The 16,882-nt window shown below is 43.6% G+C and overlaps 1 protein-coding gene across 3 annotated transcripts in view; it reads right to left on the bottom strand.

The window, feature by feature from the left end:
* Positions 1-16,882, bottom strand: part of LOC135525610 (spectrin beta chain, erythrocytic-like) — a 106,421-nt gene that overhangs the window by 10,823 nt on the left and 78,716 nt on the right. For all 3 annotated transcript variants that reach the window (XM_064953332.1, XM_064953333.1, XM_064953334.1), the window contains 4 exons: positions 9,675-9,813; positions 9,323-9,407; positions 8,730-8,926; positions 2,927-3,076 (listed from right to left, as the gene is read on the bottom strand). In XM_064953332.1, the coding sequence (XP_064809404.1) occupies positions 2,927-3,076; positions 8,730-8,926; positions 9,323-9,407; positions 9,675-9,813 (571 nt within the window). The remainder of the gene's footprint in view (positions 1-2,926; positions 3,077-8,729; positions 8,927-9,322; positions 9,408-9,674; positions 9,814-16,882) is intronic.

The following is a 16,882-nucleotide window of genomic DNA, read 5'->3' as shown; positions in this document are numbered from 1 at the left end:
CAGCTTCTACCCCCAAGCCATAATACTGCTGAACAGCTTCTAACCCAAAGCCATAAAACTGCTGAACAGCTTCTACCCCCAAGCCATAAGACTGCTGAACAGCTACTACCCCCCAAGCCATAAAACTGCTGAACAGCTTCTACCCCCAAGCCATAAGACTGCTGAACAGCTACTACCCCCCAAGCCATAAGACTGCTGAACAGCTACTACCCCCCAAGCCATAAAACTGCTGAACAGCTTCTACCCCCAAGCCATAAGACTGCTGAACAGCTACTACCCCCCAAGCCATAAGACTGCTGAACAGCTTCTACCCCCAAGCCATAAGAATGCTGAACAGCTTCTACCCCCAAGCCATAAGACTGCTTAACAGCTTCTACCCCCAAGCCATAAGACTGCTGAACAGCTTCTACCCCCAAGCCATAAGAATGCTGAACAGCTTCTACCCCCAAGCCATAAGACTGCTGAACAGCTTCTACCCCCAAGCCATAAGAATGCTGAACAGCTTCTACCCCCAAGCCATAAGACTGCTTAACAGCTACTACCCCCAAGCCATAAGACTGCTGAACAGCTTCTACCCCAAGCCATAAGACTGCTTAACAGCTTCTACCCCCAAGCCATAAGACTGCTGAACAGCTTCTACCCCCAAGCCATAAGACTGCTGAACAGTTAATCAAATGTCTACCCAGACAATTTACATTAACCCCCTGTTGTGCTGCTGCTACTCACTGTTAATTATCTATGCACAGTCACTTCACCCCTCCCTACATGTACATATTACCTCAATTTCCTCAACTAACCCGTATCCCTGCACATTGACCCTTTCAACCCTGTGTATAGCCTCGTTATTGTTATTTTATTGTGTTACTTTCTTTTTAACTTTAGTTTATTTAGCAAACATTTTCTTACTCTGCATTGTTGGTTAGGGGCTTGTAAGTAAGCATTTCACAGTAAGGTAAAATGCATTCAGTGCGTGTAAAAAATAACATTAGATTTGATTTGACAACATACACGAGAGAAGATTCAACACTTTGTTAAACATGTTCAGTCAATGAATGGTGGGTGTGAAGACCAAAACATTAAGCGTTGTGTGAGAGGATCACAGTGGTATTACGGTCACCATTTCACACCAGTGCTTTAATTATACTTGGGCTATCACAATCACAGAGATATAATCTGGTAAGGGGTAACATGTTAGGAATGCTGATTGAATAATGCCCTGGATGTACAGTACATTTGGCGAGGGTCTTAGGGTTTCAAAGGTGGATCAAGGCACATCATGAAAACCAACCTCTTCCGTTCCTGGGACAGAGTACCAATTCATCACACCCAAACATGAGAAAATAACTTGTTCAACTGGGTAACTATTGAAAATAAGGTTGCAAGATGATACATAAACATTCATCTTATGATCATTTATAAGTGCATTTATAAATGGTTAATAACTGGAGGTAAATATCGGCTCACTACTTGGCAAACACTGACTGGTTATTGCACTGTTTTGACCAATGCAATATAACATTTTTATTCATGTTTTTCAAATGCATTTACAAAGGATTTAAAAAAAATGGTTAATAATGTAATTATAACCCCTTTATAAATCCTTTTTGTAAAGTGTTAGCCTCATTCAGGGGTGGGCAACTCCAGTCCTCGGGGGCCTGATTGGTGTAACAGTTTTGCCCGAGCCACAGCTAACACACCTGACTCCAATAATCAACTAATCATGTTCTTACGTTTAAAATGTCATCAATTTAATCAGCTTTGTTTGCTAGGGATGGAGGAAAAGTCTGCCATCCATCCCTGGTCTAATTTGAGTGTTTGAATTTCTAATGTGGCTGCATGGAATTTGTCAGATTATAGTCAGGTGTGGTTTCATTGAATCCAATGGCAGTGTCCGCAATAAGGTAGCACAAAGAGACGCTTGTGGATTTGACAACTCCAATGCAGTTCCACCTCTGACACTGCCAAAACAACAGATGTCATTCTGATTAAATCTAGCCCATGATATCCTTATGTATGCCATCCATGGACAGAGAGAGAAAGATGGGGGGACTCATGGACAGAGAGAGAAAGATAGTGGGACTCATGGACAGAGAGAGAAAGATAGGGGGACTCATGGACAGAGAGAGAAAGATAGGGGGACTCATGGACAGAGAGAAAGATAGTGGGACTCATGGACAGAGAGAGAAAGATAGTGGGACTCATGGACAGAGAGAGAAAGATAGTGGGACTCATGGACAGAGAGAGAAAGATAGGGGGACTCATGGACAGAGAGAAAGATAGTGGGACTCATGGACAGAGAGAGAAAGATAGTGGGACTCATGGACAGAGAGAGAAAGATAGTGGGACTCATGGACAGAGAGAGAAAGATAGGGGGACTCATGGACAGAGAGAAAGATAGGGGGACTCATGGACAGAGAGAAAGATAGGGGGACTCATGGACAGAGAGAAAGATAGTGGGACTCATGGACAGAGAGAGAAAGATAGTGGGACTCATGGACAGAGAGAGAAAGATAGGGGGACTCATGGACAGAGAGAGAAAGATGGGGGGACTCATGGACAGAGAGAGAAAGATGGGGGGACTCATGGACAGAGAGAGAAAGATAGGGGGACTCATGGACAGAGAGAAAGATAGTGGGACTCATGGACAGAGAGAGAAAGATAGGGGAACTCATGGACAGAGAGAGAAAGATAGGGGAACTCATGGACAGAGAGAGACAGATCAGAGGACTCATGGACAGAGAGAGAAAGATAGGGGAACTCATGGACAGAGAGAGAAAGATAGGGGAACTCATGGACAGAGAGAGACAGATCAGAGGACTCATGGACAGAGAGAGACAGATCAGAGGACTCATGGACAGAGAGCAGGACAGAATGGATATGGTCAGAGGGTCACATTAGGGTCAGTACACATTAGCTCAGTACTAACCAGTGTCTGCTCCTCGATGGTGTAGAGCTGGGAGGAATCCTCTGCAAACCCTGTGTCTTCTCTCCTGCTCTCCATCTGTGAACGCTTCTGCTCCTCTGTTACAAACTGCTGTATCTCCTGCTGCTGCTTCCTCAACTCTAGCAGCTCCAACTGAGAGAGAGAGAGAGAGAGAGAGAGACAGAGGTCACGATCAGATGAGCTCCTGCATTTTTCAGCATTTTCTTTAAAAAAGATAGATTACGAGTTAGATAAACTTGGATTTTTTTGTCAGGAACACATACTGGATTCTACCCTCTACAACATAACCCCCACTTCAAATCAAAACTTAAAACCTACAACCTGATTTTGGATGGAATTACGGAATCACCTGGAAGGTTCACAACTACCAAAATGTATTTCTCTATACAGCAAATTCTCCGGAAAACAACAGAAACCTGAAAACACCATCCAACCTGGAACTGAGTGAGTAATGCTTAGTCTGAAACTATATTTTAAAAGCCAAAAGCCAATAAGAAAAATACACAACATTACTTTATAAGGACTGAAGTCTAACATAATTCTGCCAAGCTTGATACAGCTTCAACTAGCACTGACGTGTCAAGTGAGAGGTGTCAAAGTCCATTAGCCCAACAATGGCAGGAGAGTCACACAGTCTACCCCAACCAAATGGACAGCAGAACAGTCCACACCAGACCCTGACCATAGAGTCGACATCACAGCAGAACAGACAAATGAAGAACCCAAAGCCCAGCGGCTCTCACCCCCTCTGAGCACCCCCCTGTCAGCCAACCTGATAGCCCTTCTGACAACCCCCCCACACCCACTGAGGACAAACACAAGACACAGATTGTACTACTTATGGACTCAAATGGGAAATATATAGAAGAAAAAAAACTTTTTCCCAAACAGTGTGTCTAAACTCTGGTGTCCAAACACCCAGCGCGCCCTAGACCTTCTGTCTGAGGCCAAACTAGGCTCACCCAGCCACATAATAATACACACAGGCACAAACGACCTGAGAGCACAGCAGTAAAGAGTGGCCACAGCACTGAAGGGAGTGATTGAAAAGGCTTCTTCTACCTTCCCCAACACACAAGTGGTTATCTCCACCCTGCTACCACGAAAAGACTTCCACCCTGCCACAATACAGCGGGTAAATGCAAGTATTTCCCGTGACTGTGCCTCAAAACCAAACGTTTTCCTGGCCCACCACTCCACCCTGGACTTGAACAGCCTCTATGACCAGGTCCACCTCTAAAAGGCAGCAGTGCCCACCTTTGCCCGAACTCTAAAGGACATCGCTCTCAAACGTATCCCCAACACTTCACACAGGAGCAACAGATCAATAGACACCCCACCCAGACCAGCGAGACACCCTCCCAGACCTGCAGGACCCCCCCTGGACCTACACATAGAGGACCCACGCCAAGAGGAATTATATCCAGACCACCGCGCACCCAGACACATCCACACCCCCACCCCAACCAATCAACACCCCCACGTCAACCATGCCCACACCCCATTTAGGCCCCCTCAGATCAGACCTATGCCACTCCTGCCCACCCCATGCACCCCACCCCTGCAAAGAGGGCCTCAACATGGAAGCCACACATATGCCCAGGTAGTGAGCGGGCAAACAGTCCCAACCCCCACTCTCACACTCGCCCAAGCCAATGGCATGTACCAGATGCTCAGCAGGCTCTGCTCACACTTACTGGCCTGAGGCCAAACCATGACAAACAACATTGAACATTTACATTACATTTAAGTCATTTAGCAGACGCTCTTATCCAGAGCGACTTACAAATTGACTCTGGACACTCTGGAACAAAAAGCCTTCACTATATCATCCTGGAATATCCAAGGCCTGAGGTCATCTGCGTTTGGCCTGAAGAGCAGAAACCCGGACTTCACCAAAGAAATCGGTAATACAGACATTGTCATCCTGCAAGAAACCTGGTATAGAGGAGACAGACCCACTGGTTGCCCTCTAGGTTACAGAGAGCTGGTAGTCCCATCCACCAAACTACCAGGTGTGAAACAGGGAAGGGACTCAGGGGGTATGCTAATTTGGTATAGAGCAGACCTAACTCACTCCATTATATTAATCAAAACAGGAACATTCTACATTTGGCTAGAAATTCAAAAGGAAATTATCCTAACAGAGAAAAATGTCCTCAGGTGTGCTACCTATATCCCCCCACTAGAATACCCATATTTTAATGAAGACAGCTTCTCCATCCTGGAGGGGGAAATCAATCATTTCCAGACCCAGGGACATGTACTAGTCTGTGGCGACCTAAATGCCAGAACCGGACAAGAACCTGACACCCTCAGCACACAGGGGGACAAACACCTGCCTGGAGGTGACAGCATTCCCTCCCACATATGCCCCCCTAGGCACAACTATAACAACATAACCAACAAAAATGGGTCACAACTCCTGCAGCTCTGTCGCACGCTGGGTATGTACATAGTCAATGGTAGGCTTCGAGGGGACTCCTATGGTAGGTACACCTATAGCTCATCTCTTGGCAGTAGTACTGTAGACTACTTTATCACTGACCTCAACCCAGAGTCTCTCAGAGCGTTCACAGTCAGCCCACTGACACCCCTATCAGACCACAGCAAAATCACAGTCTACTTAAACAGAGCAATACTCAATCATGAGGCATCAAAGCCAAAGGAACTGAGTAACATTAAGAAATGCTATAGATGGAAGGAATGCAGTTTGGAAACCTACCAAAAAACAATTAGGCAACAACAAATTCAATCCCCTTTAGACAATTTCCTGGGTAAAACGTTCCACTGTAATAGTGAAGGTGTAAACTTGGCAGTAGAAAATCTTAAAAGTATATTTGACCTCTCAGCTTCCCTATCAAATCTAAAAATCTCAAATAGAAAAACGAAGAAAATTATCAACAATGACAAATGGTTTGATGAAGAATGCAAAAATCTAAGAAAGAAATTGAGAAACCTGTCCAACCAAAAACATAGAGACCCGGAAAACCTGAGTCTACGCCTTCACTATGGTGAATCACAAACAATACAGAAATACACTACGGAAAAAGAAGGAACAGCATGTCAGAAATCAGCTCAATGTAATTGAAGAATCCATAGACTCTAACCACTTCTGGGAAAATTGGAAAACACTAAACAAACAACAACACAAAGAATTATCTATCCAAAATGGAGATGTATGGGTAAACCACTTCTCCAATCTTTTTGGCTCTATAACAAAGAATAAAGAGCAAAAACATATACATGATCAAATACAGATCTTAGAATCAACTATTAAAGACTACCAGAGCCCACTGGATTCTCCAATTACATTGAATGAGTTACAGGACAAAATAAAAACCCTCCAACCCAAAAAGGCCTGTGGTGTTGATGGTATCCTCAATGAAATGATCAAATATACAGACAACAAATTCCAATTGGCTATACTAAAACTCTTTAACATCATCCTGAGCTCTGGCATCTTCCCCAATATTTGGAACCAAGGACTGATCACCCCAATCCACAAAAATGGAGACAAATTTGTCCCCAATAACTACCGTGGAATATGCATCAACAGTAACCTTGGGAAAATCCTCTGCATTATCATTAACAGCAGACTCGTACACTTCCTCAATGAAAATAATGTACTGAGCAAATGTCAAATTGGCTTTTTACCAAATTACCGTACAACAGACCATGTATTCACCCTGCACACCCTAATTGACAACCAAACAAACCAAAACAAAGGCAAAGTCTTCTCATGCTTTGTTGATTTCAAAAAAGCCTTCGACTCAATTTGGCATGAGGGTCTGCTATACAAACTGATGGAAAGTGGTGTTGGGGGTAAAACATACGACATCATAAAATCCATGTACACAAACAACAAGTGTGCAGTTAAAATTGGCAAAAAACACACATTTCTTCACACAGGGTCGTGGGGTTAGACAGGGATGCAGCTTAAGCCCCACCCTCTTCAACATATATATCAACGAATTGGCGCGGGCACTAGAAAAGTCTGCAGCACCTGGCCTCACCCTACTAGAATACGAAGTCAAATGTCTGCTGTTTGCTGATGATCTGGTACTTCTGTCACCAACCAAGGAGGGCCTACAGCAGCACCTAGATCTTATGCACAGATTCTGTCAGACCTGGGCCCTGACAGTAAATCTCAGTAAGACCAAAATAATGGTGTTCCAAAAAAGGTCCAGTCACCAGGACCACAAATACAAATTCCATCTAGACACTGTTGCCCTAGAGCACACAAAAAACTATACATACCTTGACCTAAACATCAGCACCACAGGTAACTTCCACAAAGCTATGAACGATCCGAGAGACAAGGCAAGAAGGGCATTCTATGCCATCAAAAGGAACATAAATTTCAACATACCAATTAGGATTTGGCTAAAAAAACATGAATCAGTCATAGAGCCCATTGCCCTTTATGGTTGTGAGGTCTGGGGTCCGCTCACCAACCAAGACTTCACAAAATGGGACAAACACCAAATTCAGACTCTGCATGCAGAATTCTGCAAAAATATCCTCCGTGTACAACGTACAACACCAAATAATGCATGCAGAGCAGAATTAGGCCGATACCCACTAATTATCAAAATCCAGAAAAGAGCCGTTAAATTCTATAACCACCTAAAAGGAAGCAATTCCCAAACCTTCCACAACAAAGCCATCACCTGCAGAGAGATGAACCTGGAGAAGAGTCCCCTAAGCAAGCTGGTCCTGGGGCTCTGTTCACAAACACAAACACACCCTACAGAGCCCCAGGACAGCAGCACAATTAGACCCAACCAAATCATGAGAAAACAAAAAGATAATTACTTGACACATTGGAAAGAATTAACAAAAAAACAGAGCAAACTAGAATGCTATTTGGCCCTACACAGAGAGTACACAGTGGCAGAATACCTGACCACTGTGACTGACCCTAAATTAAGGAAAGCTTTGACTATGTACAGACTCAGCGAGCATAGCCTTGCTATTGAGAAAGGCCGCCGTAGGCAGACATGGCTCTCAAGAGAAGACAGGCTATGTGCTCACTGCCCACAAAATGAGGTGGAAACTGAGCTGCACTTCCTAACCTCCTGCCCAATGTATGACCATATTAGAGAGACATATTTCCCTCAGATTACACAGATCCACAAAGAATTCGAAAACAAATCCAATTTAAAAAAAAGTCCCATATCTACTGGGTGAAATTCCACAGTGTGCCATCGGAGCAACCAGTGAAGAACACGCACCATTGTAAATACAACCCATATTTATGCTTATTTATTTTATCTTGTGTCCTTTACCATTTGTACATCGTTAAAACACTATATATATATATATATATATATATATATATAAATAATATGACATTTGTAATGTCTTTATTGTTTTGAAACTTCTGTATGTGTAATGTTTATTGTTAATTTGTATTGTTTATTTCACTTTATATATTCACTTTATATATTATCTACCTCACTTGCTTTGGCAATGTTAACACATGTTTCCCATGCCAATAAAGCCCTTGAATTGAATTGAATTGAATTGAGAGAGACAGAGACAGAGAGAGAGAGACAGAGAGACAGAGACAGAGACAGAGACAGAGAGAGAGAATGTGAGAACTAACTTTCGCCCACAAACAGGTAATGGATAGACACACACCCATACTGTATACTGTACTTGTTAGTATGGCAAATGGTGACATCAGAACAAACTGCCAAATGAAGATGAAGCTTTACACAGATCACAGATACACAAACAAGCACACACAAATACACACCCAATCCTTTCTACCACATACCGTAGTAAGTCTCTCCAGGGCTGAGAAGCGTTCCTCCCAGGTGGCAGTGGACTTCTCGAAGGCTTCGTGTCTCTTCAGTAGTTTCTCCACCTCGTTTATAGTCTGTCCCAGGTCCTTACTGGCCACGTACGGCTCCTGAGCCACTAGCCACGCCTCCGCCACTGAGGCATCCCGCGCAAACTGGCACACCTCCAACACTTGGGCACAAACAAGACAAATGTGTAAATATGCTATTTGGGCCCAGGTCTGGTGTTTCTGTGTTCACGCTGATCTATAGACTACAGTATGAGGACGGAAGGAAAAGGGGAATGTACAGCAGTTGTTGTTGTCATTGTGGTTGTTGTGGTTGTCATTGTGGTTGTTGTGGTTGTTGTTGTCATTGTGGTTGTTGTTGTCATTGTGGTTGTTGTGGTTGTTGTTGTCATTGTGGTTGTTGTCATTGTGGTTGTTGTCATTGTGGTTGTTGTTGTTATTGTTGTTGTCATTGTGGTTGTTGTTGTCATTGTGGTTGTTGTTGTCATTGTCATTGTGGTTGTTGTTGTCATTGTGGTCATTGTGGTTGTTGTGGTCATTGTGGTTGTTGTTGTACTCACAGAGCCTGAGCCAGTCCCATCGGTCGTCCCACTTGGTCATCATCTCCTTCTTCTTCTCCATCAGCTGGATCAGTTTCTCCTTGATCTGAGGGAGAACACGGATGACAGCAACACGGATGGTCAATTGAGTTCAGTGTTTAAATGAGGTAGTCACAAGATATAGAAAAAGCCACATACTGTATCTGAAAAAATTTCAAGTGGCACCAGGGTCTTTCCCAATTCCTTTCCTTGATTCCTTGCATACTCTCTCCTCGCCTCCTTCTCAAAACACATTGGAGGAGAAGGCCTGAGCGAAGGCACAGGCGAGGAGATAGGATGCAAAGAATTGATATAGTGTCCTGGTGTTCCTCACCTCAGCAGAGTATTTGTGTTTGCATGCCAGCAGAGCCTTGCCGTGCGCCACACAGTCAGAGAACTTTGGTCCACGCTGGTCGATCTCAGCCCTGATACCCTGGTGGTACTTCATAAGAAGCTCTACTGATGACACATCCCTGAGGAGAGATAGGTAGAAACAACCTGTTACCATCTAACTTTATCTCTCCATTCTCTATCACTCCATCCTCTATCTCTCTAGCCTTTCTCTCCAGCAGCCTCTTTCTCTCCAGCAGCCTCTTTCTCTCCAGCCTCTCTCGCCATCCTATATCTCTCTATCCTCTAACTCGCTCTAGCCTCTCTCATCCCTCTATCGCTCCTTCCTTTATCTCTCCTTCCTATATCTCTCTCCATCCTCTAACTCTCTCTTGCATCTATCGCTCTCTTGCCTTTATCTCTCACCCTCTATCTCTCCATCCTCTATCTCCCTCTACTCTATCCTCTATCTATCTCCCCATCCTCAAACCTCTCTATCGTCTAGCACTCCATTGTTATCTCTCTATACTCTATCTCTCCATCTCTTCATCCTCTCTCTTCATCCTCTATCTCTCAATCATCTCTCTCCATCCTCTATCTCTTTATCTCTCCAACCTCTCTCTCAATCCTGTTTCTCTTCGTCCTCTATCTCTCTACCCAATATCTCTCTACCCACTATCTCTCTATCTCTCCAGTCTCTCTCTCTGCATCCTCTATCTCTCCAGCCTTTCTCTCCAGCCTCTACCTCTCCATCTCTCCCGCTTCTATCTCTCCAGACTCTATCTCTCAACTCTATCTCTCTCTAGCCTCTATCTCTTACCCTCTTACTCTCCATCATATATATCTTCATCCTCTATCTCGCTCTATTCTATCTATATCCTCTATCTCTCTTTCCTATATCTCTCCTTCCTATATCTCTCTCCATCCTCCATCTCTTCATTCTCCATTCTATCTCTCCAACCTCTATCTCTATCCTATCCAAGATGGCATAGCAGTTCAGACGTCTTTTGTCCTCGTCTTGTCGTGTCCCGTATATATATATATATATATATATTTACAACTTTTTTCACATACATTTTTTTAATTTTCCATAAACTCATCTTCAAAACACTCTCCTGCAACCCGCCTCACCAATTTATATTTATAAAAAAGTATTATTTACCTCAAATCTGTAATCCTCCAAGAAGCTAGCCAGAAACTCCAAGAAGCTAGCCAGAAGCTAATCCAGAAGCTAATCAGAAGCTAGTTCAGAAGCTAGTTAGCTTCTTTACTGGCAAATTGTTAGTATTCAGCTAACCACGGTTTGTGGTCATCAGCTATCCTTTAGCTCGAAAATCTATCGCCAGTTTTGTACGGTGCAGCGCAGCGCGGCTCGGAACATACCGGACCATTTTCTCTCTCCATGTCCCTGGATTTCAACCGCTAACTCTGGACATTCATATCTGGATCTCACAGCTAGCTAGCTGCTATCCATGTGACTATCGGCTTTCGTCGATAGTCAATTATCAAACATCAATTATTCCGGAGCTAGCCAGCTGAAGAGTTCCATCAATCACTCCTGGGCTGCAATCACCTATCCGGACCCGTTTTACTGCCTACGCGGAGCCCCACCGGGCCTTCACAACTGGACTGCCGACGTTATCTACCCAAAGGAGTTATCCGGCTGGCTCCTCCGTCGCGACGTTACCTGAACGCCCATCTGCGGCCTGCTAACCGTTTGCTGTCTTATCGGCTGCTATCTGAATAGACAATCAGACAATTTATTTTTATTTTTTTCTTCTTGGGCCTCTATAACTATATCTATTGTTTTTATTTTTGTTGTTGTTGTGTGATTTGGATTAATCCCCTCTACCACACGGAATCCCACTAATCTATTGACGAAACGCAAGAGGTGGCTAATAACAGACCTCCACCCTGTGCTAGCTTGCTACCGATGGCCTGGCTACCTGTCTAAATCGCCGTGACCCCCAACCAACCTCTCCACTCACCGGACCCTTTTGATCACTCGACTAAGCATGCCTCTCCTTAATGTCAATATGCCTTGTCCATTGCTGTTCTGGTTAGTGTTTATTGGCTTATTTCAATGTAGAGCCTCTAGTCCTGCTCACTATACCTTATCCAACCTATTAGTTCCACCACCCACACATGCAATGACATCTCCTGGTTTCAATGATGTTTCTAGAGACAATATCTCTCTTCATCACTCAATACCTAGGTTTACCTCCACTGTAATCATTTTGCACGCCCAATTTTTCAGTTTTTGATTTGTTAAAAAAGTTTGAAATATCCAATAAATGTCGTTCCACTTCATGATTGTGTCCCACTTGTTGTTGTTTCTTCACAAAAAAATAGTTTTATATCTTTATGTTTGAAGCCTGAAATGTGGCAAAAGGTCGCAAAGTTCAAGGGGGGCGAATACTTTCGCAAGGCACTGTATATCTATCCTACCATGCCTTTCTAAGGTCTTCGAAAGCCAAGTCAACAAACAGATTACCGACCATTTCGAATCTCAACATACCTTCTCTGCTATGCAATCTGGTTTCAGAGCTGGTCATGGGTGCACCTCAGCCACGCTCAAGGTCCTAAACGATATCTTAACCTGTTGATGCTCTGGGGGCGCAATTTCATTTTTGGATGAAAAACGTTCCCGTTTTAAACAAGATATTTTGTCACAAAAAGATGCTCGACTATGCATATAATTGCTACCGTTCGAAAGAAAACACTCTGACGTGTCCAGAAATACAAAGATCTTCTCTGTGCGTGCCCTAAAACGTGAGCTTCAGGCAAAACCAAGATGAGATGGCATCCAGGAAATGACAAGGATTTTTGAGGCTCTGTTTTTCATGATCTCCTTATATGGCTGTGAACGCAAGAGGAATTAGTCAACCCTTTCTGTCGTTTCCCCAAGGTGTCTGCAGCATTGTGACGTATTTGTGGGCAGATCATTGGAAGATTGACCATAACAGACCACATTTACCACGTGTCCGCCCGGTGTCCTGCGCCGAAATTGGTGCGCAAAAGTCACCTGCCAGTATTTTTCCATGGGACACAGAGAGGAAAGCAAGCTTCCACGAACTGCATGTCAATGAAGAGATATGTGAAAAAACACCTTGAGGATTGATTCCAAACAACGTTTGCCATGTTTCGGTCGATATTATGTAGTTAATCCGGAAAAAGTTTCACGTTGTAGGTGACTGCATTTTCGGTTCGTTTCGGTAGCCAGACGCAATGTAGAAAACGGAACGATTTCTCCTACACACAGACGCTTTCAGGAAACACTGCGCATTTGGTATGTGACTGAGACTCTCCTCATTGAAAACATCAGAAGCTCTTCAAAGGTAAATGATTTTATTTATTTGGTTATCTGGTTTTTGTGAAAATGTGCTACATGCTACACAAAATGCTATGCTAGCTTTGCATACTCTTACACAAATTAGTCAATTTCTATGGTTCAAAAGCATATTTTGAAAATCTGAGATGACAGTGTTGTTAAGAAAAGGCTAAGCTTGAGAGCAAACGCATTATTTTAATTTTATTTGCGATTTTCAGAAATCGTTAACGTTGCGTTATGCTAATGAGCCTGAGGCTTTAGTCACAAACCCGGATCCGGGTTGGGGAGTTTCAAGAAGTTAACCGCCATCGATAAGAAACATTACTGTGCAGCCTTATTCATTGCTCTGGCCAAGACTTTCGACTCTGTCAATCACCACATCCTCATCGGCAGACTCGACAGCCTTGGTTTCTCATATGATTGCCTCCCCTGGTTCACCAACTACTTCTCTGATAGAGTTCAGTGTGTCAAATCAGAGGGTCTGCTGTCCGGACCTCTGGCAGTCTCTATGGGGGTGCCACAGGGTTCAATTTTTGGACCGACTCTCTTCTCTGTATACATCAATGAGGTCGCTCTTGCTGCTGGTGAGTCTCTGATCCACCTCTACGCAGACGACACCATTCTGTATACTTCTGGCCCTTCTTTGGACACTGTGTTAACAACCCTCCAGGCAAGCTTCAATGTCATACAACTCTCCTTCTGTGGCCTCCAATTGCTCTTAAATACAAGTAAAACTAAATGCATGCTCTTCAACCGATCGCTACCTGCACCTACCCGCCTGTCCAACATCACTACTCTGGACGGCTCTGACTTAGAATACGTGGACAACTACAAATTCTTAGGTGTCTGGCTAGACTGTAAACTCTCCTTCCAGACCCATATCAAACATCTCCAATCCAAAGTTAAATCTACAATTGTCTTCCTATTTCGCAACAAAGCATCCTTCACTCATGCTGCCAAACATACCCTTATAAAACTGACCATCCTACCAATCCTACCATGTCATTTACAAAATAGCCTCCAATACCCTACTCAACAAATTGGATGCAGTCTATCACAGTGCAATCCATTTTGTCACCAAAGCCCCATATACTACCCACCATTGCGACCTGTACGCTCTCGTTGGCTGGCCCTCGCTTCATACTCGTCGCCAAACCCACTGGCTCCATGTCATCTACAAGACCCTGCTAGGTAAAGTCCCCCTTATCTCAGCTCGCTGGTCACCATAGCATCTCCCACCTGTAGCACACGCTCCAGCAGGTATATCTCTCTAGTCACCCCCAAAACCAATTCTTTCTTTGGCCGCCTCTCCTTCCAGTTCTCTGCTGCCAATAACTGGAACAAACTACAAAAATCTCTGAAACTGGAAACACTTATCTCCCTCACTAGCTTTAAGCACCAACTGTCAGAGCAGCTCACAGATTACTGCACCTGTACATAGCCCACCTATAATTTAGCCCAAACAACTACCTCTTTCCCTTCTGTATTTAATTAATTTATTTATTTTGCTCCTTTGCACCCCATTATTTTTATTTCTACTTTGCACATTCTTCCATTGCAAATCTACCATTCCAGTGTTTTACTTGCTATATTGTATTTACTTTGCCACCATGGCCTTTTTTTGCCTTTACCTCCCTTATCTCACCTCATTTGCTCACATCATATATAGACTTGTTTATACTGTATTATTGACTGTATGTTTGTTTTACTCCAAGTGTAACTCTGTGTCATTGTATGTGTCAAACTGCTTTGCTTTATCTTGGCCAGGTCGCAATTGTAAATGAGAACTTGTTCTCAACTTGCCTACCTGGTTAAATAAAGGTGAAATTAAAAATTAACAAATACATCTCTCTATCCTCTATCTCTCTTTCCTATATCTCTCTTCATCCTCTATCTCACTGTACTCTCTCTCTATCTCCTTATACTCTCTCTATCCATCCTCTCTCTCTCCACTCTCTCTCTCTCCATCCTCTATCTCACTGTACTCTCTTTCTCTATCTCTTCATCCTCTATTCAATTCAATTCAAGGGGTTTTATTGGCATGGGAAACACGTGTTAACATTGCCAAAGCAAGTGAGGTAGATAATGTACAAAAGTGAAATAAACAATAAAAATTAACAATAAACATTACACATATAGAAGTTTCAAAACAATAAAGACATTACAAATGTCATATGTCTATATACAGTGTTGTAACGATGTACAAATGGTTAAAGTACAAAAGGGAAAATAAATAAATATAAATATGGGTTGTATTTACAATGGTGTTTGTTCTTCACTGGTTGCCCTTTTCTCGTGGCAACAGGTCACAAATCTTGCCACTGTGATGGCACACTGTGGTATTTCACCCAGTAGATATGGGAGTTTATCAAAATTGGGTTTGTTTTCAAATTCTTTGTGGATCTGTGTAACCTGAGGGAAATATGTGTCTCTAATATGGACAGGAGGATAGGAAGTGCAGCTCAGTTTCCACCTCATTTTGTGGGCAGTGAGCACATAGCCTGTCTTCTCTTGAGAGCCATGTCTGCCTGCGGCGGCCTTTCTCAATAGCAAGGCTATGCTCACTGAGTCTGTACATAGTCAAAGCTTTCCTTAAGTGTGGGTCAGTCACAGTGGTCAGGTATTCTGCCACTGTGTACTCTCTGTTTAGGGCCAAATAGCATACTTGTTTGCTCAGTTTTTTTGTTAATTCTTTCCAATGTGTCAAGTAATTATCTTTTTGTTTTCTCATGATTTGATTGGGTCTAATTGTGTTGCTGTCCTGGGGCTCTGTGGGGTCTATTTGTGTTTGTGAACAGAGCCCCAGGACCAGCTTGCTTAGGGGACTCTTCTCCAGGTTCATCTCTCTGTATGGCTTTGTTATGGAAGATTTGGGAATCGCTTCCTTTTAGGTGGTTGTAGGATTTAACGTCTCATTTCTGGATTTTGATAATTTGTGGGTATCGGCCTAATTCTGCTCTCCATACATTATTTGGTGTTTACGTTGTACACTGAGGATATTTTTGCAGGAATCTGCATGCAGAGTCTCAATTTGGTGTTTGTCCCATTTTGTGAAATCTTGGTTGGTGAGCGGACCCCCCTCTATCTCTCTCTGCTCTCTTTCTCCACCCTCTAACTTTCTATCCTCTATTGCTCTATCCTCTATCTCTGCTCTCTCTCTCCACCCTCTCTTTCTCCACCCTCTATCGCTCTATCCTCTATCTCTCACTGCTCTCTTTCTCCACCCTCTCTCTCCATCCTCTATCTCACTCTGCTCTCTCTCCATTCTCTATCTCTCTCTGCTCTCTTTCTCCACCCTCTCTCTCTCCATCCTCTATTGCTCTATCCTCTATTGCTCTATCCTCTATCTCTCTCTGCTCTCTCTCTCCATCCTCTATTGCTCTATCCTCTATTGCTCTATCCTCTATCTCTCTCTGCTCTCTTTCTCCACCCTCTCTCTCCATCCTCTATCACTCTAGCCTCTATCGCTCTAGCCTCTATCGCTCCAGCCTCTATCGCTCTCTGATCTCTTTCTCCACCCTCTCTCTCATCCTCTATCTCTCTCTGCTCTCTTTCTCCACCCTCTCTCACCATCCTCTATCGCTCTATCCTCTATCGCTCTAGCCTCTATCGCTCTAGCCTCTATCTCTCTCTGCTCTCTTTCTCCACCTTCTCTCTCCATCCTCTATCCTCTATCTCTCTCTGCTCTCTTCCTCCACCCTCTCTCTCTCCATCCTCTATCGCTCTATCCTCTATCTCTCTCTGCTCTCTTTCTCCACCCTCTCTCTCTCTCTCTCTATCCTCTATCTCTCTCTGCTCTCTTTCTCCACCCTCTCTCTCTATCCTCTCTCTCTATGCTCTCTTTCTCCACCCTCTCTCTCTCCATCCTCTATCGCTCTATC

Source organism: Oncorhynchus masou, chromosome 32, assembly GCF_036934945.1.
Source record: "Oncorhynchus masou masou isolate Uvic2021 chromosome 32, UVic_Omas_1.1, whole genome shotgun sequence".
NCBI classification, from domain to species: Eukaryota; Metazoa; Chordata; class Actinopteri; order Salmoniformes; family Salmonidae; genus Oncorhynchus; species Oncorhynchus masou.
The sequence above is the reverse complement of the archived record's forward strand: the minus strand, read 5'-3'. Positions and strand labels throughout refer to the sequence as shown.